The 24,153-nt window shown below is 43.4% G+C and overlaps 1 protein-coding gene across 9 annotated transcripts in view; it reads right to left on the bottom strand.

Moving 5' to 3' along the window:
- Nucleotides 1-24,153, bottom strand: part of NAV2 (neuron navigator 2) — a 412,855-nt gene that overhangs the window by 188,847 nt on the left and 199,855 nt on the right. For all 9 annotated transcript variants that reach the window (XM_017858289.1, XM_017858297.1, XM_017858306.1 and 6 more), the window contains one exon: nt 2,447-3,548. In XM_017858289.1, coding sequence (XP_017713778.1) covers nt 2,447-3,548 — 1,102 coding nt within the window. The remainder of the gene's footprint in view (nt 1-2,446; nt 3,549-24,153) is intronic.

Below are 24,153 nucleotides of genomic sequence, written 5' to 3'. Positions count from 1 at the left end.
GGGAAGAATGAAGTGAGCTAAGAGGTAGAAAGCCCTTAGCAGACTCTGCCCACACTCGATCAATAACTGTTCCTTCAGCTGGTACCCAAGACCTCAGAAGGAACCAAGGGCTGATAAAGGACAGGGCCTAGGTGTCCTGATTTCTATCCTGGTGCTCTTGGTTCCAGTGTCACTTCCCAGACTCCCCTAAAGATGAAGGTACCTAGGGGACAGAAGGACGTTACCCAGAGCGGGTATTAACATAAAAACGGGGCTAGTCAGATCCACATCCTAGACATTTTCCTCTTCCTCCTCTTTGTCAGACTTTTGATCTTTATCATTAAGACTTTTCTTCTGATAGAAAACCTTGAAATAAAAAGAGGTTATATGTTTTATAATCTTTCAAATTATAGCGAACAACAAAAAAAGAAGGAATGGGATTGACGGTGATCAAAGACTGTCATATTTTAATTTTGAAAATGCAAATAGAGAATCTGTGAATCTTGAATATGTATTACCTCAAGACTAATAACGCTACTGGAATTGTAAAAATTTCATGTGGAGCTATTCAGTTGCCTCCACACTTCAGAGAACAATTGTATTAAAAGCAGTTCACGGCTGGGCGCAGTGGCTCATGACTGTAATCCTAGCACTCTGGGAGGCCGAGGAGGGTGGACTGCCTGAGCTCAGGAGTTCAAGGCCAGCCTGGGCAACATGGTGAAATCCTTTCTCTATTAAAATAAAAAAAAAAAATTAGCTGGGCGTGGCGACATGCACCTGTAGCCCCAGCTGCTCAGGAGGCTGAGGCAGGAGAATTGTTTGAACCTGGGAGGTGGAGGTTGCAGTAAGCCAAGATGGTGCCACTGCACTCCAGCCTTAGCAATAGAGCGACACTCCATCTCAAAAAAAACCACAAAAAACAAAAACAAAACAAAAGCTGTGAGTGTAGACCAGCTGAGTCATTATCTAAGCCCTGGTGCTCTTCTCAGGATTGTGAGCTGAGCTGATGACTTGATTCAATAAAGTGAGACCTTCTCCCAATTAAAAAGATCAGCACAACCCTCACTGAAGGAGAATGCAAGCAAAATAAAAGGAAGGAGCACAATGCCTGACATTCTTTTGCTGGCCTGGTGCTGGCTGGCTTTCCTTTGAAAGCACTTAAGCCAGTCCCTCCACCAGCTATTGGCAGGAACTATAACAGAGCCCACTAGAACACAGCTCAGGAGGAAAGAGGGAATATCAAATTCTTTGGGGAATCATACAAACATAGCAAGCTGAAAGTCTGGGCATGCACCTATGCACCTGAACAGGTATATAAATACACATATGCATATGTGCCTTTGCATTTCATGTATGAATGTATACTTGTGTTCATACTTATATGTGACTTTTAATGTGTGTCCACATGTATGGCGGTATGAGTGTGAGTGTACAGTTGTGCATCTGTATGCACTTGAGTTACAACTGTGAAACATGTGTCTAGAATGTGACACTTGATCATTAATCCTCTTTTGTGTGTACGAGTATTAGTTATCCAATTGTGCAGTGTGGCCAAATGCAATGCTCATCTCCAGCACAGGACAGAGTTGGGCACTGTCAGTGAAAGCTCTGGGAATGATAAGAACTTTAAGGGCAGGGGCTGGGGAGCTTCCAACTGCCTAGAGTGGACTCATCCACGTGTATGACACAGCCCCTGGAGCCCGCGTGCCACATTCAGTAAGGGGCGTGTTGTAGCCTAAGCAACAAGCTAAGTTGCTGGCCAGAATCACACAGAGCAGCAACACCACAGTGTGGACTGGCTCCACACAGTCTCTCATGGTCCCGAGGATGTGCCATCAAAGAGAAAGGGGCTGGGGGACAGATAAGGACAGAAGGATCCGTCCATCACCACAAACACCCAGGCTTATCTCCTCAGAACATGAGCTCTTCTGTTCTTCTAGAACCGGACCCTTCCCTACCATTTCTCTTCTCCCCCATGTCCCTCTCCCTTCAGAAAGCCCCAGCATGCAGCAGGGACTGTGAGGATCTGAATGTTCAAGGCAATCCCTGCTATAAGAAATCTTAGTTATTGAGCCAGGTGTTTATTATTTTATTTATTTTTTCAATATGTTAGGATGTGTTAGGACTAATGCTGGGGCCTGTAGGATGACACCAAACCGCCCCCACCCTCATATTTAGGCCTTCATGCTTTCTGCTCAGGGAAGCTGCTGCGACAAGGCCTGGGATCAGCTCACATTTTACTTCCCTTCTTCAGCTTCCTCTGTTCCTCCCCCAACCTGTGCTGTATGAACTGCTCCCTGTAGCACATTGTGTCTGCTTCTCTTAGGGGCTTATCACATGGTTTCTTAGCTATTGACTTACATATTCCTGGAGCACAGTCTAGCTCCTGCCCTCACAGACCCGGAATCCACTAGATAGGATCTTTTACCCAATGTCCCAGGCAGCACAGGTGGGTGGCAGCTCCTACCTGTACAGGAAAGGTGCGACCGTGGCAGTGTTGGGATGGTTGTATTGCTGCTGGGGCTGAGGTAGCTGAACACTGACGGTATTGCTTCCTGTGGTCTGGGTGGTCCCGATGGACCCACTGACGGTCTGGCTGCTGATGCTGTGGTTCAAGGTAGTCCCTCCTGGGCCTTTTCCTTCTGAGGATGCCAGGCTGGAAGAGGAACTGGAGTGTCTGCCGTCCAGCTGGGGCTTCTGCTGGGGGAGCCCTGAACTCGGCTTCCCACTCCGGCTCCGCTCCCCTTCCTTGGAAGGCGCTGGGGCACTTGGGGATTTCCCGGGCATGCTCTTCATTCCTGGTTTTGGTATTCCACTGTGGGAAGGGGCCATGGTCTCCTTCTTGGCACTGTTGAGCTTCCCCCCTTTGGGGATGAAGCTGGCGATCTTGGAGGACTTTTTTGGCATCTCGGGCAAGGCTGCTCCACTGGGGTCTTCTTTTGGCTCCTCCTTAAGGTCCAGCCTCTCCGTCACAGAGGCTCTCTTGGCAAGGTCCTTGCTTTTCTCCTTATCCTTCTCCCGCTGTTGTTTCTCCTTCTCTTTCTCATTGCCTTTCAGAGAACTCTTCTTGTTGGTCAGTGCCCGGCTAAAAGTCCTCTGGGCAATGCCCTTGAGTGCAATCTTAGGGCTGCTGGAAGCAGGGCCCATGGTGGTGAGCATGCGACTGGCGGCCTCCAGCTCCTCACTCTCTTCGAAGCTGGGCAGAGTCTCCAGCCGCTCACAGCTTGTGTCCCGGGACCCCGGGCCCTCACCTGCCTTTGAGCCCCCTTTACTGTTGAAAAGTTTCAGCTTTTCCAACATGGACTTCTGATTGTTGGGGGCTGGCTTCATGGCTTCAGGTGTGGGCCTGGGAGCCTCAGGCCCAGGAGACTTGACTGAGAGCATGGATACCGTGGCACTGTGCTTCACGCTGAGGGATTTGCTGCGCCAAGGCTTGGTGGCTGCACCGGGCTGTGGGATGGCCGAGGAGGTGCTACAATTAGTAGGGGTGGAGCTGCTGCCGCTGTCCAAGGAAGCAGGTGCATTGTCACTCATTCCGGGGTGGGAGGAGGCTGAGCTTGCCAAAGGCTCTGCAGAGACAGAAGAGAGGAGGCCTGAGTAACACCTGTTGACCTGCACTGAAGATCAGGGAGGGTCAGCCATGGCCACACAACCAATCACTCCCAACCCAAATGCCATATAGCTCCATTGCCCACTTTGTGGATTATCTGTGGTTAGGTTTTAATTCCTGGCTTGACTTCCTCCTGCTTTCCGTATGGCACAGTTCACATCCCCCCGACCCCATCACATTTTGGTGGCATGTGCCACGCAAATGTGAGGGTCTTAACAAATCTTAACAGATACCTGCACCATTAATATAGCCAGTGCAGGAAACAGTAGGAAATACCTACCGTTTTCAATTATTCATCCCACAGTCTGTTTCCCAATTATGGGAAAGAATCAAGAATTATCCAACTTTAAGCAAACAATGTATCAGAGACACTAAAATACAATTACAAAAACAGAAAAGGAGGAGAAACCATGTAGAATCTTTAAAAAAGAATAATTACACACAAAAGTTGTTAAAGCCTATTAAAGCATGTAAGTTTTTCCTATGCTGGCACTTTTAAAAAGCTGCAAATGGCTAGGTGCACTGGCTCACACCTGTAATCCCAATACTTTGGAAGGCCAAGGCGGGTGGATCACCTGAGGTCAGGAATTCAAGACCAGCCTCGTCAACATGGTGAAACCCAGTCTCTACTAAAAATACAAAAATTAGCTGGGCATGGTAGAGCATGCCCGTAATCCCAGCTACTCGGGAGGCTGAGGCAGGAAAAGTGCTTGAACCTGGGAGGCAGAGCTTGCAGTGAGCTAAGATCACACCACGGCACTCCAGCCTGGGCAAAAAGAGTGAGACTCTGTCTCAAAACAAACGAAAAAAAAACAGGCCGGGCGCGGTGGCTCAAGCCTGTAATCCCAGCACTTTGGGAGGCTGAGACGGGCGGATCATGAGGTCAGGAGATAGAGACCATCCTGGCTAACATGGTGAAACCCCGTCTCTACTAAAAAATACAAAAAAACTAGCCGGGCGAGGTGGCGGGCGCCTGTAGTCCCAGTTACTCGGGAGGCTGAGGCAGGAGAATGGCATAAACCCGGGAGGCGGAGCTTGCAGTGAGCTGAGATCCGGCCACTGCACTCCAGCCTGGGCGACAGAGCGAGACTCCGTCTCAAAAACAACAACAACAACAACAACAACAACAAAACAAAACAAAAAAGTTGCAAACATGGTTCAGGTTTGACTTAAAAACAAAAAAACTTTTTTTTTTTTTTCTCTAGAGTGTAATCTATACACATGGCTTCACTGTGGGCAAGAAAACACACAGGTTATCTGAAAGTCAAGGCTTCCCCTTGGCTCTCAGTGAGTATTTCCCTGGCCAGACTCTTTTCTCAGAAAAGCCTCAAAATGTTTCCAAACTGGAGCCAGAATTGTTCTAGTGAGGGCAGGCTCCAAACTAACGGCTAGTCACCAAGGTGGCCAATGTGACAGAAACGGAAACTGCAGCACCCTTCTTCCGTCAGTGCCCGGGATGATGCAGCCTCTCTCTCAAGGAAAGACAGCTGTTGGAGAGAAAGTGCCAGGCAAGGCACGTCTCCACTGGGCCCTGTGCCCACGCCCACCCATACCCCATGACCAGTGTGCACGGCAGACAGGACGCACCCCTTCAGCCCCCCTAAAAGCACCTCTGCATCTGCAAAGTCACAATGACATGACTTACCTAGCAGCAGCCACTTTCTCCTGCAATGATTCCCTAGGAAAAATCCTCCAACCGGAGAGGCTGCCCTTCCAATTGTCACAAGTGTTTTCGGTTAAACTGCTCATGTTTCTAATTAACTTTTGTCATCCACAACTATTCCAGTGCCCAGAAGCCTGGCGGGATTAACGGCTGCTTCTTCTGCCTTTTTTTTTTTTTTAATACCTATGTTCCACTGCCTTCTAGCAACAGAGTAAACTGTATATAGAGCGGCTTATTATGATTTAAAAGTCAACGGCTGCTAAAGCCGAGTGAAGGCAGCCCCTGTGTGGGGCGTGAGCACCGTGCCGTGAGAGCTCACAGCAGAGGAACTGCCTCCTTTCACTCTCAGCTGCTCGGGGAAGCCACAGCTCCAGGGTGATCCAAAGCAGACCTCCCGATGTTTTAAAACACATATATCTTCCTGACTTACTGGGGATTTGGGTTTGGAGGGAGGGTGCCTCACAATCCTCCCTAACAAAACTCAAGGGGTGTTGTTGGATCTTTTCCTGGGGAGAGCCAGAGACTGGCTTGGAATCAGGCTCAGAGAACCCACCCACACTGCCGGCCTGTTAGAGGGTTGCTACGGGCTTGACGCTGCCCATCGGTGGCCTGCTCGGTGTCAGGAGGCTCAGTGCTCAGCACATTGTGAAAAGGGGTTCCTGTGCCTATTTTAAGAGTGAGGAAACTGAGACTTAGGTAGGGCTAAAGAATAATCCTAAGTTACACAGCCAGAAATGCAGAGATCTGGGATTTGAACCCAGGTCTCCTGACATGATATCATACCTACCTCCTTTGATGAAGAATACATGTAAACAGCCACTTAAACACCAAGAGCACTTTTAGGAACTGCCCTTTCTACTAGCTTATGTATGTTCATGACATCCACGGTGGGGTACAAACCAACCCTGCCATTTGAAAGAAAGCAGCCTACATCACAGAGGACGGCTCTCTGGCTGAAATAATAGTGAATCCACCAGTCCTGAGTACCACACCTCCTAGGAAAACTGTCTTTCCTTCACCTGAACCCAGATCTGGGGCAGATGTAAAGTTTTCATTCATTCATCCAATACATTCATTCATATCTATCTATTCATTCAATGAGCTCCTAATATGTGTCAGATACCATTTTAGGTACTTGGGATCCATCTATGAAAAAACAGAAATCTCTGCCTTTATAGAGTTCACATTTTAGCAAGAAGGAGCAGATGATAAATTTAATTAAATAAACTATATTATTTGTTAAAAATTTGTGCTAAAGAAAAGGATGGGGGATTTAGGGGCAGGTTGTAACACTGTCCTTGTAGGAACTACAAGATCATGTTCAAAGGTATGTTCCTCTTTCCTAAAGAAGTTTTAGGCATAGTCCCCATCTGTGCATGGATCAATGTGATCTTGCTGCTTGGAACTACTCTGAGGCTTGCTGAGAAATGGATGTCTCTACTATCATTTCTATTTTTTTTTTTAACACTAACAATCACAGCTAGAAATCAACCAAGCACGTAGCTAATAACTGACCAAGAAGAAAACAGATACTTGGCTTGTCTTGGTGAAATGGCCATCTGAGACCCTCAGGCCTGGTTTATATCACAAGGCATTTTCCCCTACTGTGTGCTTCACTAGGATTCTGTCCATATCCCTTCCACAGGATGATTTTGGAGGGCCAGCTACTTTATACAACACTCTGGGAACACAGAGTTGAATAAAGCTCCTGCCCTCTAGGAACTCACTGTCTCAGGGTGCAATGGACTTCAAAACAAACCACAAAAACAGTATAAAAAGTGGTAGAGGGCTCTACGAGGTGCTATGAGAAGCAGAGAATTAGTAGCCTCTAGTAATTCTCCCTGAAGAGTTTGAGAAAACTTCCTGGAGGAAGTGATCCTTGTGTTATCACGTGGTGCTTCTGCTAAAGGTCGGTTATTCCCCTGGTCTGGGATTTCCTCCAGGACAGAGACTCCCCTCCTTGACTCATCTTTGTGTCCTAAAACCTGCTGGAGCATAAAGATACTTAGCAACTGGCTTCTGAATTGCTGGTTGATAATTTTGACATTTGCAAGTCATATTTAAGGCCACAGAGATGTGGGATTTGTGATGAGTCTTTAGGGTGTTATTAAAACTCTTCAGCCTACACTCAGGAAAAAAATCAGATTAAAACTCAGAGAATCAGAATTTCTATGTGGTATTTAGTCTGGGCTCCCCTGGTTATTAAGCCATGTGGGCATTTCAAGGCTACTCATTACGACTACAAAAGGTAGTACCTGGGTATGATTCTGAATTTGGTTTCCAGAGCAGAAGTCTTGAGTGGGGCTAGAAAGGGGGCATTAGGGCATCTGAGGACCAGGTCATCAATATTCTACTCATGTCACAGTCAGAAGTCCCCTGTGTCGCGAAGGGTATGTCAAGTCATGAGTGGTCTTGTACAAAGTAACTAGATACATTTCTATCATTCCTAGGATATCACACCAGTGATCTCAGAGCTTGGCTGAGTGGCTGTTTGGGGCCTGTTCCTCTCTCTGTCCGTTTTTCTTTTCTTTCTTTCTTTTTTGTTTTTTGAGATGGAGTCTCACTCTGTCACCCGGGCTGGAGTGCAGTGGCTTGATCTCGGCTCACTGCAACCTCCACTTCCCGGGCTCAAGTGATTCCCCAGCTTCAGCCTTACAGACGAGTGCCACCAACACCTGGCTAATTTTTGTGTGTGTGTGTGTGTGTGTGTGTGTTATTGTAGAGATGGAGTTTCACCATGTTGCCCAAGCTGGTCTTGAACTCCTGAGCTCAAGAGATCTACCCACCTCAGCCTCCCAAAGTGCTGGGATTACAGGTGTGAGCCACCGCACCTGGCCTTCTTTGTCCATTTCTAATCCTGGGGTCCTATGACTCCTACCATGAAGCTTTCCTCAACAGGATCCTCAGACAGTAAGTTAAACAAAGAGGAGGTGCGGGTGGGTAGGCTGGACCTTCAACTTTGTCCCCAGCTCATGGCATGATCCTAGATATGCCATTTTGCCTCTCTTGGCTTCAGTGTCCCATTTGTTAGAAAGAGGATGAGCTATTTCTCTAGTGTTCTTTTAGCCTTGTTTCTATTCAAATCTGGGCAAGCCTCTGAGAGGCCCTCTGCGGCTGGGTGATTTCCAGTCTTGATGGAGAAAACGGGCTGAGTCAAGGTATGGTTAACATTAGATGAGCTGCTTGTAAATTCAGAAATGCTAGTATCCTATGAAAACCAGTTTGGGGGAAGAGGGTGGGATGAGTTCTTCAAAATGAAAAGCACTTATTTCCCTGATAACTAACAACTCTTGTTATTTTCCTCAAATATCTGAACCTTTGTGAAAGCAAAGGAACCTAAGGGGGAAAAAGAAAAGCATAAAAGAATGTTTTGAACATCTGTATCCCCCAAATGATGACATGTGGGCCACTGAAGTGGATGAGATTGTTTTGGATGGCACATGAGTATTTTTATATTTTAAAATTCATATTTTCATTGCTTATTAGATGTATTAGAAAATCATAACTATCCATATATAAATTAACAGTTTCATGGATATTAAATGTAGATTTAAAATTTGAGCTAGTTCAAGGAAAATACGAAATAAAAAACACAAGCGGCTCACAGATTTGGCAAAAATCATGCAGAAATTTTGTGAAAGACTGAATTGGAGAAACACTGTTACATTAAATCAAGATACACTCATATTAAATGTGTTCTTTTGAAACACGTAATCAACCAAATAGAAATCAAACCAGAAAGCTCAAATAAGAATTAGGTTCAAAACGAACCTGAAATGGTTCGTTTTTTAGTTCTTTATTTCTATGTATTTGTCTAGTATATGATATTTTGCCAGTTCTGGCAACATGACCAGGCCTTGTTGAGCCAAAGATAATTTTAAAATAGTAGCTGTGACAATTTTTGACCACATAGTAAAAACATGGTAAGAATGATATATTGCCATCCAATAAACAGCCACTTCTCCACGTTAAACTGAAAAATATCAAGATATACTCTTATTATGTACAATAAACTCTGATATATGCTACTGTAGTCTGTTCTAAAATGCTGATTGGAGAGCCCTTAAACAGGTCTTTTTTTTTTTTTAAGACGTAGTTTTGCTCTGTTGCCCAGGCTGGAGTGCCCTGGTACGATCTCGGCTTACCGCTGGAACCACAGGCACATATCACCACACCTGGCTATTTTATTTATTTTATTTTATGATTTTATTTTGAGACAGAGTTTCACTCTTGTTGCCCAGGCTGGAATGCAATGGTGCAAACTCAACTCACTGCAATCTCCACCTCCCGGGTGCAGGCAATTCTGCTGCCTCAGCCTCCCGAGTAGCTGGGATTACAGGTGCCTGACACCATGCCCGGCTAATTTTTGTGTTTTTAGTAGAGATGGGGTTTCACCATGTTGGCCAGGCTGGTCTGGAACTCCTGACTGCAGGTGATCCTCCCACCTTGGCCTCCCAAAGTGCTGGGATTACAGGCGTGAGCCACCGTTCCTGGCCCTTAAACAGGTCTTATGCTCCACTAGTGGGCTGTGCCCTGCAGTTGGAATACCTCAGTTCTAAAAGACCAGCTTACAGGGTTGGCCCACCACCAAATGACAAACCACTGCAAGAAGGAAAAGTCTCATTTGAAACACTGCAGACAGGATGCCTTTGAAGAAAAGGAATTTTTTTTTTTCTTGGAGTTTAGAGAGAGCATTAATCCTCCGGTGGGGAGGGAAAAAGTTTGGTTTGGTTTTTCTGGCAACCAGCCTTAATCTTCCCTGACAGGAACCAAAATGCTTTCTAAATGAAAATACTGTTCAAAGCAGATAAATAAACCATTTCTTCTTCTCTCCTTCAGTAAGGGCGGACACTGGCCCCAGGTCTCTCCTGTCCCCAGCTTTTCAGTTAGGGAGACGTTGGTGGTCTGGTCCTGATGCCAACAGGCACTTAGGGAGAGTGTCCTGTTGAGCTCAGCTCCTGTCACTGCTACTGTGATTTTTAAATCTGCCCTGGGGAGGTTTCTGGCCTAAATCCTCTCCCAAGTCTTTGGAGAACAGGCCTTATAATTGGGTGTGGGAAAATGTTTGCAATTTCCTATAATTTGTCAAGGTGTCAATCTTGAGTATTCAAATTGGTTAGTATAATTGAAACAAGTTTTATTTTATTTTATTTTATTTTTTAAGTGTATTGACTCCAGCCACATGAGCTAGAGACTGTTTTCAGAGTCACCCTGGTCAGTTCTTGACAATCTGGTAGCCACCAGACCACAGAAGGGCAGGTGAACCTGTCTCGATCCACTTAGAGGTTCTGCAGGGTTCTTGGAGCATGGCTGGAGGAGCCTTCTCAGCGGCACTGTGTCAATGTCTAATATAAGGATATAGCTTAAACACAGTCTTCTCTCCAACTCCTTCTTGGAGAGGATCCCTGGAGGTACAGAGAGAAGTAAAGAAGGAAAGCGGGGCATGAGGACAAACAAGGAATGGAGTCAGGAAAGTGAGAGGGCATGGCGGGAGAGAAAGCTGGGCTTTAGATCCACATGCTCCAAGGATCTTATTGTATCTATAATTCCATATGCTTCTAGAAAGTCTAAGCTAGAATAAGGATGAGGATCTATATAATCAAATGTTTTTTAAAGGTTGTTTTGTTAACGCAATTCCTATCAAAATTCCAGCGACTTTTTTTTTTTCCAGACACAGAGACATCTATCCTAAAATTCACTGGAATCTCAAGGGACCCAAAAAATCAAAACAATCTTGAAAAAGAACAAAGTTGGAGGCCTCACACTTTCTGATTTCAAAACCCACTACAAAGTTAAAATAATTTTTTAAAAAGTGTGGTACTATCATAAAGACAGACATATACACCAGTGGACTAGACAAGATAGCTCAGAAATAAACCTTTGCATATATGGTCAAATAATGTTTGGTAAGAGTTCCACAACTATTCAATAGGGGAAATAATGGTCTTTTCAATAAATGGTGGTAGAAAAACCTGATATTCTCATGGAAAAGAAAACCAAAGTTGGATTCTTTTTTTTTTTGAGACAGAGTCTTACTCTGTTGCCTAGGCGTGGAGTGTAGTGGTGCGATCTCAGCTTGCTGCAATCTCCACCTCCCGGGTTCGAGCAATTCTCTTGACTCAGCCTCCCAAGTAGTGGGATTACAGGCATGAACCACCACGCCTGGGTAATTTTTGTATTTCTAGTAGAGACAAGGTTTCACCACATTGGCCTAGTTGGTCTCAAACCCCTGACCTCGTGATCTACCTGCCTCGGTCTCCCAAAGTGCTGGGATTACAGGCGTGAGCCACCACACCTGGCCTGGATTCTTACCTTAAACCATATGCAAAGATTAACTCGAAATGGATCTAAAACCTATACATAAAAACGAAAACTATAAAACTCCTAAAGGAAAACATAGGGCAAAACCTCATGACTTTGGATTTGTCAATAATTTCTTGGATATGACACCAAAAGCACAGGGAACCAAAGAAAAATAGTTGGATTCATGGAAATTTAAAACTTCTGTGCATCAAAGGACACTATCAGTAGAGTAAAAGGCAACCTACGGAACAGGATGAAATAATTATAAATTGCATATCTGATAAGTGACTGATATCCAGAATATATAAAGAACTCTTACAACTCAACAAAAACAATCAACCTGATTTTAAAATGGGCAAAAAACTTGAATATTTCTCAAAAGAAGATATGCAAATGGCCAATAAAAACATGGAAAGACATTAAACATCACTAGTCGTTCGGGAAAGCAAATCAAAACCACAACAAATACTATTTCATGCCCGTTGGAATGCCTACTATTTAAAAAATAAGTGTCCCTGACACTTGTTATCCTGCATTGTGGTTAGTAGATGCACCTGACTTAGCCTACTTCCAAGAATGCCTCAAGTCTTATTGGGTCCCCTGAAATGGTGGCTGGAAAAATCAATAAACAAACAAAAACTATCATCCACACCAGATCTCGCCATAGGGCTCAAAATTAAAATCAGGTGCTCCTGACTTGTGCCCCTCTTGACTAACCATGTCAGTTCTCTCTAAAACTAACTGAACTCAGTGACTAGAAATCTTGGTGATGCTTTTAATGTTGTTTTCTTCTATGATGGTGGAGATTTTGCTCTACTGGGTCACTTAAAATGTCATGTATGAATATTCCAGTATCTTGTGACAGTTTGATCAAAAATAAACATGCAGAATGTAAAAGCACATTATCCTAATAGACAGAACCCTTCGCTGTCCTACATGAACCACACATTTCCCAGTTTTCCTCAGTGACTTTTTCACCCCAAAGGAAGCAGAAAAGGCCCTCGACAGCTGGAGCAATTACAGTTGTGTTTCTCTTTAATATATGACAAGGTAATCCTTTTACTTCAGTGGCTTATTTTGGATAAAACCAAATGAAACCATGGGTAATGAGGTAATTCGTTTCTCTGCTGATAGCTAAAACCCAGTTTTTTTTAAAGCATTATCCCTTTCCAAAGTAGTTTTCACTACATTTTCTCCAAACAGTTTTACAAGGTATGTTCTCAAATCCCACTTCATGTTATAAAGAATTGGTAAAGCTAAACAAAGGTTAACTTGCTGGAAATATTCATATGCAGCTGGGCTTATGTTTGACCTTATGATAACACCTTAAAAAGAGAATAAGTTCTTAAAATCTCTCCCTCTCTCTCACACACACACCCTTTACATCAAATGTATTCTATACACATTTTGAAAATCCTCCCACTCAGCTGGATAAGGAGACAGATAATTTGCTGGTATCTGAAGGAAGATACCTTTAAAAATATAAGACATGCCTATTCTTTATCTTTCAGTTCTTGAAGCCACATCACCCTCAAAACACATCCTTTCCCTCTCTTGAACTTATTTGTTCAAAATCCCCAGGAGAAAACTTTTGCTTTAATTGGTCAGGCAATTTCTCTATCTTGTACCATATATGGCTATAAGAAAGTACAAAATTGGCTGTAGAAAACCATCTCCCTTTTTCCAAGAGTGTATGAAATTTCACAGACAGATTATACACACTTTACAGGGGGCAAATCCCATTCTTTCAGGAGGTCATTGTTCACAACCAGCAGCTTTTTGGCAGAGTGCAATGGCTGTACACTATTGTAAATACTTCCTTCTAAGATAAAGTTAGTTAAGGAATTCTGTAGGCCCCTTCCTCTAGGAGCCCAGTTCAATCTTTCTGCTTTCTATTGGGGCAAGGATGGGCAGCCCCAAATAGGAGCCTCCAAATCAGTGTTAAACCAGAATGGCTTCCACTGAACAATACAAATAGGCAGTAAAAGAGAGAAGAGATTCCATGGTCAGGTAAGTTTGGAAAATGGAGGTCTAAATAGTAGTCAAATAGTTTTTTTGTCTACAGGACTTCTCGGAGCCTTTAATGTGCCTATTTGCACTGGGAATATCCTAAAGGATAATGGGATGATAATGCGATTCTTAAATGTATTTTTGCCAGGGAACTGATTTTATGGGATAGTTTAAGGAAAAAGCCTACCATGGGATGCATTTTGGCAAACACTGTCCTAATGAAGGGGGCATAAAATGGGCTTACAAGCTAAATCAGAAAAGACAGATGTCCACTGGCCACTTACTAGGAGAGCTAGAAAAGGGAGAAGGAAGAATATGTGCCCTTATTTCCCCCCATGATGCTATAGTCTAGTAAAATGAGGGATTCTTTCATGCACTCGAGCATTAAACACCCATGAGGTGTACCTGCTTTCTTTTATTTACTCTGCATGGAGGCCAAAAGCTACATGAAAATAGGAAATAAGATATTACCAGGCACCAGTATGCCTAAAAAGATTTCTATCAACAGTTAGGTTCACTGTGACTCACTACAGAGATGTGGCTGCCATGAAAATCCATGGGATCTTGGGTCATATTAACACAGGAATGACATTCAGAACGAGAAGGGTGAGGATCTTGCTTTGCTGCACACAGCCCAGATCACAGCTAGAATGGTGAAATCTTAGAATTTTGGACCTGGAAAGGCTTCTTGGAGATCAGCTACTTTAAGACATTCTTTTCTCAAAGAGGGCAACAGAACCGTGGGCAGGTAATGACTTCTCCAAGGTCTCACATTCAGTAAATGCCACAGCTGCTACTAAACTTGGGATTCTGGAATTTGTTAAGTAACACAGCTTCCCCGGCACTACCCTAAACATACCAAATCAAAGTATCTCTGGGGAGGGACCCAAGAAACAGGGGTTTTAACTAGCTCCCCAGGTGACTGTAATAGATACTGAAGTTCAAAAACCAGGTGTTCATAGAGTTCAAATCTTACAACACACACTGAGAAACTATAGTTTGTCCTAAAGGACGAGGATGACCCTAAACCATGCTCAAGGAAGAGTGGCCAAAATGACAGAGACCCTCGGCTTTAGAGAAGAGACAGCGAAGGAGAAGGCAACAGTAGAAGAACTCTTCTGAACAAGGTGGCTTTTCTTTCCCTTTAGTTTTTCTGCCCAAAGACACAGGGTGGCAAAGAAGAAGAAAAAAAAAGTTACAGCAACACCTGCCAGAGCAGTCCATAACTCAGGACCATTCTGAACAAGAGTGTTTGGACAGTGAGAGACCGAGGACCCATTACAGCAGTGGGTGTTGGGGGGAGCTCTGGGGTTCCCTGGAGCAATCTTGGGAACAGTTGAGGAGGGTGAGGTCAGAGAGTATTTATAGCAATTGTGGAAAAGGGGAATTGAGTCAGCCTATTTTTATATATTCTCTGCTCCACTTCTACCAGAGCGGGTCTCTAAGATTTTACTGGACAAAAATTTTCCATGGCAAAATATATATACATACATATGTATATATACACACATATTTATATACAAAATATATTTATATACATATATATGTATATATACACACACACATATATATACTCACAGCAATATTACTAACAACACACGTTTAGAAGGATAACAGTCAATATTTCAGAGCATGCACTTTGTGCCAGGCACAATGCTAAGCATTTTTATTGTTTTTCACTTCTTTTATTCGTGCTATAAATAGCACGAATGACGTAGGTAATAATGATCCCATTTTACCAGTGAGGATAATTGAGGCATAGGGGTTTAGTAAGTTACCCAAGATCAAACAGATTAGAGCTAGGCAACTTTATTTCAAAGTTCACACATGTAAGCTGCACTTCTAGTCTACCCCACCTTGAGAAGGGACAATAAACTGGACTCTCAAAATATGTGCTTTTCTCTGGGAACAAGATATAGTATTTTCATCAAGTCTTCTGTCAACAGCTTTTAGAAACTTGACAACAAAGTTTGTTGACCTTTAACTCCTTCCCTGAAGAAAAAGAGAATGTTTCCCTCCAGGAGGTTCTTTTTAAAAATAGGAACGTCAGACAGTTTAGCAGTCATTTAAATATGTTTTTTGTTCTTCAAAATTTAGGATGCTGGCAAAATGTAATCTTTCTGCTGTTATTTTTTCTGTCAGTCAAAATCAGGAGCCAACCAAAGAACGAGCTTATTATATTTCTCTGGGGGAATCAATGCAGAAACTGAGAGCTGAATTGGACTATTATTCACTGTCTATGAGTGTATTATGCCAAATGTGCAGGAACAGAAGAAGAAAAGGAGTCATTTATCCTGATTCTGCCAAGAATGCAGACACTTAGTATCAGATAGATCAAACAATTTCAGGGCTTCACGGATGTGACTGATCCACACACAGCCCTACCAGATTTCTGGGCCTTTTCACCTGACAGTTGTCTTCTTAATGGGAAAACAGAATTCTTCTGAAAAAAGGAAATATACTGAGATAGAAAATGCCCCAAGAGACTTCTCACCAGCTTTACTCACCTAAATCAGGAAGCAATTTCCTCCATGTGTCTGTTTTATTTTATGTAATAGGTCTGGCTGTGACAAGTCGGTGGTAGATTGAGGTTTTGCAAATGAAGCACCCATTTAGAGGAATCCTACCAATTATTTGTAAGGCTAAGTTACCTTTAAAAATCAGATAACTATAATGAAGTGGAAAGAATGCCAAGATAATCATTTTATTCTGTTCTGTGCTATTCAGACTACCCTTAGAATTATGTAATCATCAAACTTTGTGAATGGGTTCAAGTCCAACTTAAAAGCTTGGTAATCTTGAGTCTAGTTAAGCTCCAGTTTATTCATAAGTAAAAATAAAACTAACACGAATAACTAGCACTTTTTGAATGCCATCTATGTACCAGGCACTGTACTAAGTGCTTTAAATAATTTCATTTAGCCAGGCATGGTGACTCATGCCTGTAATCCCAGCACTTTGGGAGGCCAAGGTGGGTAGGTCACGAGGTCAGGAGATCAAGACCATCCTGACTAACATGGTGAAACCCTATCTTGACTAAAAACACAAAAAAATTAGCCAGGCATGGTGGCACACGCCTGTAATCCCAGTTAGGAGGCTAAGGTAGGGGAATCGCTTGAACCTGGGAGGCAGAGGTTGCAGTGAGCTGAGATTGAGCCACTGCACTCCAGTCTGGGTGACAGAGTGAGACTCCATCTCAAATAAATAAATAATAATAATTTCATTTAACAGGTTTATTTAATTATTTCATTAATTCATGTAAGTATCTGAGGCAATGGATTTACTGCAGCTCAGAGACATTAGCAACTTGCCCAAGTCATGGCTTGTAAGTGGTAGAGTAAGAATTTGAACAATAAAGTCCATGCGCTTCTTAGTTTTTTTTGAGACAGGGTCTTGCTCTGTTGCCCAGGATGGAGTGCAGTAGTGCAAACATGGCTCACTACAGCCTCACCTCCTGGGTTCAAGCAATTCTCTTGCCTCAGCCTCCCATGTAACTAGAACCACAGATACATGGTACCATGCCTGGCTAACTTTTTTATTTTTTGTAGAGATGGAGTCTCACTGTGTTGTCCAGGCTGGTCTCGAACCCCTGGGCTCAAGTAATCCTCCTGTCTTGGCCTCCCAAAGTCCTGGGATTACAGGCATGAGCCACCGTGTCTGGTCCCATGTTCTTCTTAATCAATGAACTTTATTAAATGGAGATGGTGACTAAAGCTTTCTTCCCTCCTCAAGAGCAGCAAAAGGGCAATGATGTGAAAGCACACTGCAAACTGCAAAATGCTGAGATTAATTCTTATTCTTCCCTACTAATACTGGGCTTTCTTAAAGCAAGATATAGCTATACCAAATTTTGGTGGCATTATTCTCTTTTATAAGCAAGATGGGACCAGGTCTCTAACCCAACTCTATAGAGAAAGAGAGAACTGTCCTTCCAGTGCCATGGTTTCATATGTGGCTCCCACGGCCCCGCCCAAGCTGACCTCTGCCATATTCCCACTCTGAGCCAGGGCCCTGTGCCTGACAGGCATTGGCCTGTGTGCCCCATCAACTTCACCAGGCTGGCTGGAAGCAGCCCAGTAAACACACAGTTCTCACTGTCTGGAGTGGTGACTCAGTCACTCTTGGCAACATCTACTCTGTTTCCATAAGGCTCAAAGAGCTCTTCATATGAACCTTGGTGAACAAGGACTCAAGGAGCTTCTCACCCATGTGCACGGCTACGAGATAGAACATGGAAACCAGGCTCACTCACAGACCAGCTTGGAGGTTTTAATTCCAACTTAAACATGCTCAAGCTTATTAAATTTTGTTTCAGAGAATCTTTGTCATCTTGAATAATGAATTCTGGATGTACAGGAACCAGGGATATGACTGGGCTCAAAGTTATTTGGCCACATTTCTCCTCGGAATCCTAAAATAACCACAATGTTGCATGTTTTTTTCTCCAATCACCCTATCTCATCCCATCCTTCCAACTTTTATTTTTCTCTTGACATTTCTTCTGCTCCAGGTACTTTCCCAGGTGTTAGGGATACAGCAATGCATACATGGTCTGTGCCTTCAAGGGGTTCCAGATCTTGGGGATGAAACAGCATAAAGCAGAAGGAAGGACAAAGCAAGAAGCTGTCGTGATGATTGGTTTACAGACCTGTGGATCACAAAAGGGGTTGCCTAACTCAGTCTGAGGGCAAGTGGGAGTCAAGAATTCATTCAAGCCACGGAATGACCGCATGAAACTTCTAGAACTAAACCCTTTGCAAAGTAGGAAAGGGAAATAAAATGTCCTGGGGTCCATGCCTAGTGATTAAAATCAAACTCAGGAGGACAAAATATATAGATTCTGTACTTGATCAGGGCAAAATCTGGTCAGCCAAATACATTCATGATACTAATCATAACCAGAAATTCCAGGGGCATATCTATTCCACCCAAGCATAATGAAAAATGGGACATATAACTCAACCAGAATGTTGTTCTTCTCTGCTCACCCAGCATGCATATACTTTTTTCATTCAGTTGCACGTACTGAATTTATTTCCACAATGAAGAATGCTTACAAGTCACCTCCCAGTCCATGATGGAAAAAAACAGGCATGCAGACTCAACTCTCATTTTTTCCCCAAATTTGGCTGACAAGCCAGAAGCAAAGTTGATGGTTTCAAATAATATCAAACTGACTATTGACCTAACCACTCCCAGCTGTCAATCCAGATACCAGTAGTTTGAGACAAATGGCTAAACTTTCTCCAGCAAGAGTCACATTTTGTACTAAAGATGTAAATGAATGGCAGACCCAAATACAATGTTATCCTCTCAATTTGGGACTTAAAGGAGAAGATGAAGGCAGGAAAAGACAACCAGCATTAGCTCCACACTGAGGTGCACTGGGCTTGATGGACCCAGGTTCTCTCCCCGAAGAGGGCATTATCAAGCCTGTTTTACAGAACAGTAAATTCAGGCTCGGAGAGGTTGAGTCATTGGCCTGATATCAAAAAGCTGGAGAATGTAGAGGTGGGATTCAAATCCAGGTCTGTCCAATGGGGCTACAGTCTGTTGCCTCAGTCTCATTATCCTTTATAAAAATTAACAAACCTGGCCGGGTGCGGTGGCTCACGTTTTTAATCCCAGCACTTTTGGAGGCCAAGGTGGGCAGATCACCTGAGGTCAGGAGTTCGAGACCAGCTTGTCTTGGCCAACATGGCGAAACCCTGTCTCTACTAAAAATACAAAAATTAGCCAGGCGTAGTGGCGGGTACCTGTAATCCCAGCTATACGGGAGGCTGAGGCAGGAGAATCACTTGAACCTCAGAGGCAGAGGTTGCAGTGAGCCGAGATCATGCCACTGCACTCCAGCCTGGGTGTTACAGAGTGAGACTCCGTCTCAAACAAAAACAAAAACAGCCCTGTGAGACCAAAGCTATGAAATGAGGTAGATGTGAGATGAGAGGGGGATACAGAATATTGCTTAGAAGCCACTATCTGTGAGGGTAAGGGGGCAATGACATTTCAGTTATAGGGGAGAGTTGCCTCTGATAGGATAATTCCTTGACAAGCCACCTGGGCCAGAAACCGAGGCCCTAGGAGAACAGCAGCTGCCTTACAGAAGGCAGAAAATTGCTAGGAAACATGGGGTGTGCAGTATTTCCCTCCCTGTGATACCCCCTCCCTCAACAATCTACTGTCACAAAAGTTACTAAAAATATGAAATGCTTGCTGTGAATGCATATCTCTTGGAAACCAGCAAGGAGGTGGGCTTCTGTGTACAAAATGTTGGGATGGAGTAGAGACCACCTTCACAGAGATGCTGCAGGCAGCACCTCATGGGAACTCACAGAAATCCTGAGGCAGGTTCCATATTATTCAATCAGATCTCTAGAGGGCAGATAGGTCCTTGAAGCATCTAGGCTGGGCAGGGTTGATCCAGGACACCTGATCTCTTAGTTACACCAGCATTGCCTGCTTCTGCATCAAGGGAGTCATGCATTTCTTCCTCCTGGCCCTAGTTGTTCTCCTTTACTTCTCAAAGTACCCCCAGTTCCATAACCCATTTCCTAACCCACTGTCTTCTCATCTCCCCATTCTCTATCCTTCACAGATCTTGGCCTTCTGTACTTATTAGTAGACTGGTACAGACTTAACTCACTCCTCTAGGATGGAAGCTGGTAAGCCTGGGCCTGAAGGCCAAATCCAGCTCCCCACCTATTTTCGTAAATAAAATCTGATTGGAACACAGCCACACTCATTCATTTACATGTTGTCTATAGCAGCTTTCTCACTACAGTGGAAGAGTTGAATAGCTGCACCAGAGACCCTATGGCCCTCGAAGTCCAAAATATTTATTGTCCAGCCATTTGAGAGAAAGTCTGCCATCCCTTGCTCCAGAATATTAAGTCCTTGAAGCCTGGGGCTCTGTTTCATTCATCTATCTCCAGTATGTGAAACAGAATAAATTTTGTTTGATAAAGTGGGTGAATGCATGCATGAGGGTTAGACAGACATGATTAGATCAATTTAACACAGTTGTTACTGCAAAGACACTAATTAGAAATCCTTTAAACTGAAAAGAGATGTTCTAGTTAGCCACATTTTCTATTTAAGCCAGTTAACAGCAACAGCAACTTTTATGTTTTAATGCACACTGATTTTATTTTTTTCCTCAAAAGCATGTTATTCTATTTCCCTTTCTTAGTAAACTTGGGTCTAACTGAAAACTCTGTGATGCTTTGGGCTGCATTGCTGAACATTAGCATCTGGTACTGAAAATCACAGGTATAGCTTTGGAAGATATTTGGGGATATGATAATTTATCTTCCAGTTAAATGGTGGATGTTATTGGTTTTTGGTACATATACCAAAAACACTAGTTTATTTCCCTTTCATTTGCTCTTCATGATTTTAATCATTAATAGTTTAATAACTTATTAAGTATGTATTGTATAAAAGGCACTATGCTAAGTACTGTACTTGCATCACCTAATTTACTCCTCACAATAACCTATGAAGTAGGTACTGCTATATCCCCATTTTACAGATGAGGAAACCAAGGCTTGAAGAGACTAAGTAGCTTGTCCAATGTCAGATGACAGGTATACATCTGTGTGGCTCCAGAGTCTGAGCTGTAAATAATTACTCTATAGCTCACTCATTTATTCACTATACCAACACATATTAAAGTACTTAACAAATATTTTAATGTCTCTGTATGCCAAGTCCTATAATGGCAATGGAGAGAGAAGAAAATGAGGTTCAGTCCCTGGCCTCAAGGAGCTCACCTGCTCATGAAGGACCAACAAGATAACCATGGAGCCTGAGGAGGACAACTAGGGAGTAGAATAGGGGGCAGGAGAACTCAGAGAAGGGGCTTCAAACTCAGTCTCCAGAGGTCAGGGAAAGATTTCTGGAGGAAACAAAATCTAACCTAAAACAAAAGATGAGTCAGAAACTTGGTGGGAAGAAGGATGAGGAAAGTGGACCTCTTCAAATGGAGAGCTGCAGTGACAGAGGCTGATTATAAGAGAGTATGGCCTTTGCATGAAAACACACATTATTTGATATGGCAGAAGCTTCCAGTAAGAAGGGAGGGGACAGCAAAAAATGAGGTCAGCTCATGGAGTCCTATAGGCCATGGTGGAGAGTCTTCAAATAATTAAAGAGAGAGGAGAAATGGTGATTCAGTGTTTCAAATTTTATGTTAAGAATTTTACCTGGCTACAATTTTCCTCTTCTCAACAGAAGCCATTTTCCCCTTTATGAAAATCAGATAACTTCTGACAGGGGATTTCTCCCCAATGCCCCACGGAAAACCCAGCTCCTGGTGTACTCCATGATCAACTGAGTTCCTTGAAAGCACAGTGGCTGGAAAAAGTCAGGACTCCACAAATATGCACCACATGAATGCACCGGATTAGTGCAGCAAAGCTGTGCACCAACTTTAACTAACCTTGGACAGGTTACTCCAAGTGTGGAAGATAAAGCTCTAAGGGTATGCTCTGAAAGGAGATAAGAAAACAGAGATAAACTTCTCTGTATAAAAAGAGAGGAGAAAAGTAGAAAGGAGAGGAAAAGGGAGGCAAGGCTGAACAATAAAGCAGAAGGCTGGAATATTAAGAACAAAACAAAAGGTGGCCGTGGAGAAATTCTAAGTGGCAAGGGAGCTGAAGAACTTTTAAGAACAGGAACAACAATATTAAATTTTCAGCAGTTTGTATTGCAATCGTATAACCCCTCCACAGCCTTAAACTTTCAGGAACAGTCTGCAATGCCCAAAGCCTGTCTCACTTTTCTGAGAATCATTTGGGGGTGGTTCCAGTGGGTAAGAGAGGGATATTACACAGAGAATGAAGATCCGTGACCTGTAAGTGCAAGTATTTTGGCAGAACAGACTAGGCAAAAATAGTGACCAACAGTAATGTGACACCACCTTTATCCCAACAAAACAAAATAAGCAAAAGGAAACATTTCCAAAAATATTAAAAAGGACACTGGGTCTTCCACATGTGAGTTCTCCAACTCACATTTAATGCAGCATAGGCTGGCAAATGACTAACAATTGATTCCGAAGGGGAAAAAAAAGTTCTGATTCATAGTGTTTGCCGATTCCTGTGGTGTAGATACTCCTGCTATGGCAGATTTCAAGCTACCAGCACAACATCAACAGGCTTGCAAAACTCCTGAAAATTAAAAAATTCACTCTGATGCGCTAGTAGAAGCTGACTCCAGCAATAACACTGACTCGGGGAGTCCACAGCTGATGTCTAGGTTAAAGGCAGTTTCCAGGGATCAAGCCTTTGCTTAGGTTTTGCCAAGACAAGGTTTTATCCAGAGTTGTAGTAGTTTTTGGAGACTATGCGGTCCCTATAGGAGACTAAGGTAGGCACAGGGATAAGAAAGGCTTAGAGCTAGTCGCGTGATCAAAGTACATAGAACTAAAAGGAAGCGCTGAGGTCAACTAGTGCGATGGAGGAATCTAAGGCCCAGAGAGCATGGTTGCTACTCAAGGTCACTCTCTGAATTAGTAGATCTGGAATTAGAGTTTTGACAGCCTCCCTCCTTCCTCTCTGTGCTTCGAAGTCTCATCCTCTTAGGGAAAGGCACGGCACGAATTTGGCTTATAACTGGGCAGGGGCACACACAGGCAGTTCTGGCTAAATTTGTACATTTTGCTAGTTTACAATTTGCAGGATTTCTGCCTCTCTCTGTATGAAGAGGAGCTCTGCCAGGGATTGGTGTGAGCTTAAGAAAGCCAGCCAGAAACCCAGCTGACAGGAAGATAAGACCAACTGGGGTGGCCAGCAGTGAAGGAATGAGCAGACAGGTTTCTACAAGACAACATACAAGGATGTGGGACTGATGGCATATTACAGACTGGGAAAGGCTCCTCCACACTCTCATGTTAATCAGCAGGAAATAGAAGGGCAGAAGAGGGAGGTCCTTTTATGTTCTTAATAAAGCCCCAAACACAAAAAATACAAAATGTAGCAGGCAATGCCTCCCTTTCGCTGAAAATGAGATCAAATTAGGCACCCTAATTGTTTTTCAAATGATTTCTGACCTGGTTATATTACACGAAACAGGACAGAGTGATTCAAACCTGCTGTCAATACAGAGTCAAGGAAAGAAAAATGCCAGTGATTCTGCAGCTGTCCAGCTGGAATCCTGGAGGAGCAGCTTTCATGACGACTCTGATGCACAGAAACAAGCCAAACGGCCAGAGCAGGAGTTAAACCAAATAAACCTGAAGGATATCAGTTTATTAGGAGGAGAGTCTTAAAATAGCAGCCAGGAATGCATGGGTTTCCCTGGACAACTCAGATTACATGCCCTATCCCTGCCTTTAGTAACATGAAGCACTAAAATGTTTTGATCAATCTAGTTTCTCTCTGAATTGCAATAAGTTTTCAGCTTAGGGAAGTCAGTCTGTAAGCAAACACACTGGATGAGCAAAATGTATACATACAGTGATGTTCCTTAGAGGGGTTAGCTGGGTATAAAGAGAAATAAGGCACAGTCTGGGTCTCTGGGAAATTTACACCAGGGTTATAAGAAGAAACATGCCTATAAGGACGTGGTCCCAAGGGCGAAGGTTTCC

This window comes from Rhinopithecus bieti, unplaced genomic scaffold (genome assembly GCF_001698545.2).
Source record: "Rhinopithecus bieti isolate Rb0 unplaced genomic scaffold, ASM169854v2 scaffold_2350, whole genome shotgun sequence".
In the NCBI taxonomy this organism is placed as follows: Eukaryota; Metazoa; Chordata; class Mammalia; order Primates; family Cercopithecidae; genus Rhinopithecus; species Rhinopithecus bieti.
Note: the sequence above shows the minus strand (reverse complement) of the source record. Positions and strands in the feature narration are given on the sequence as shown.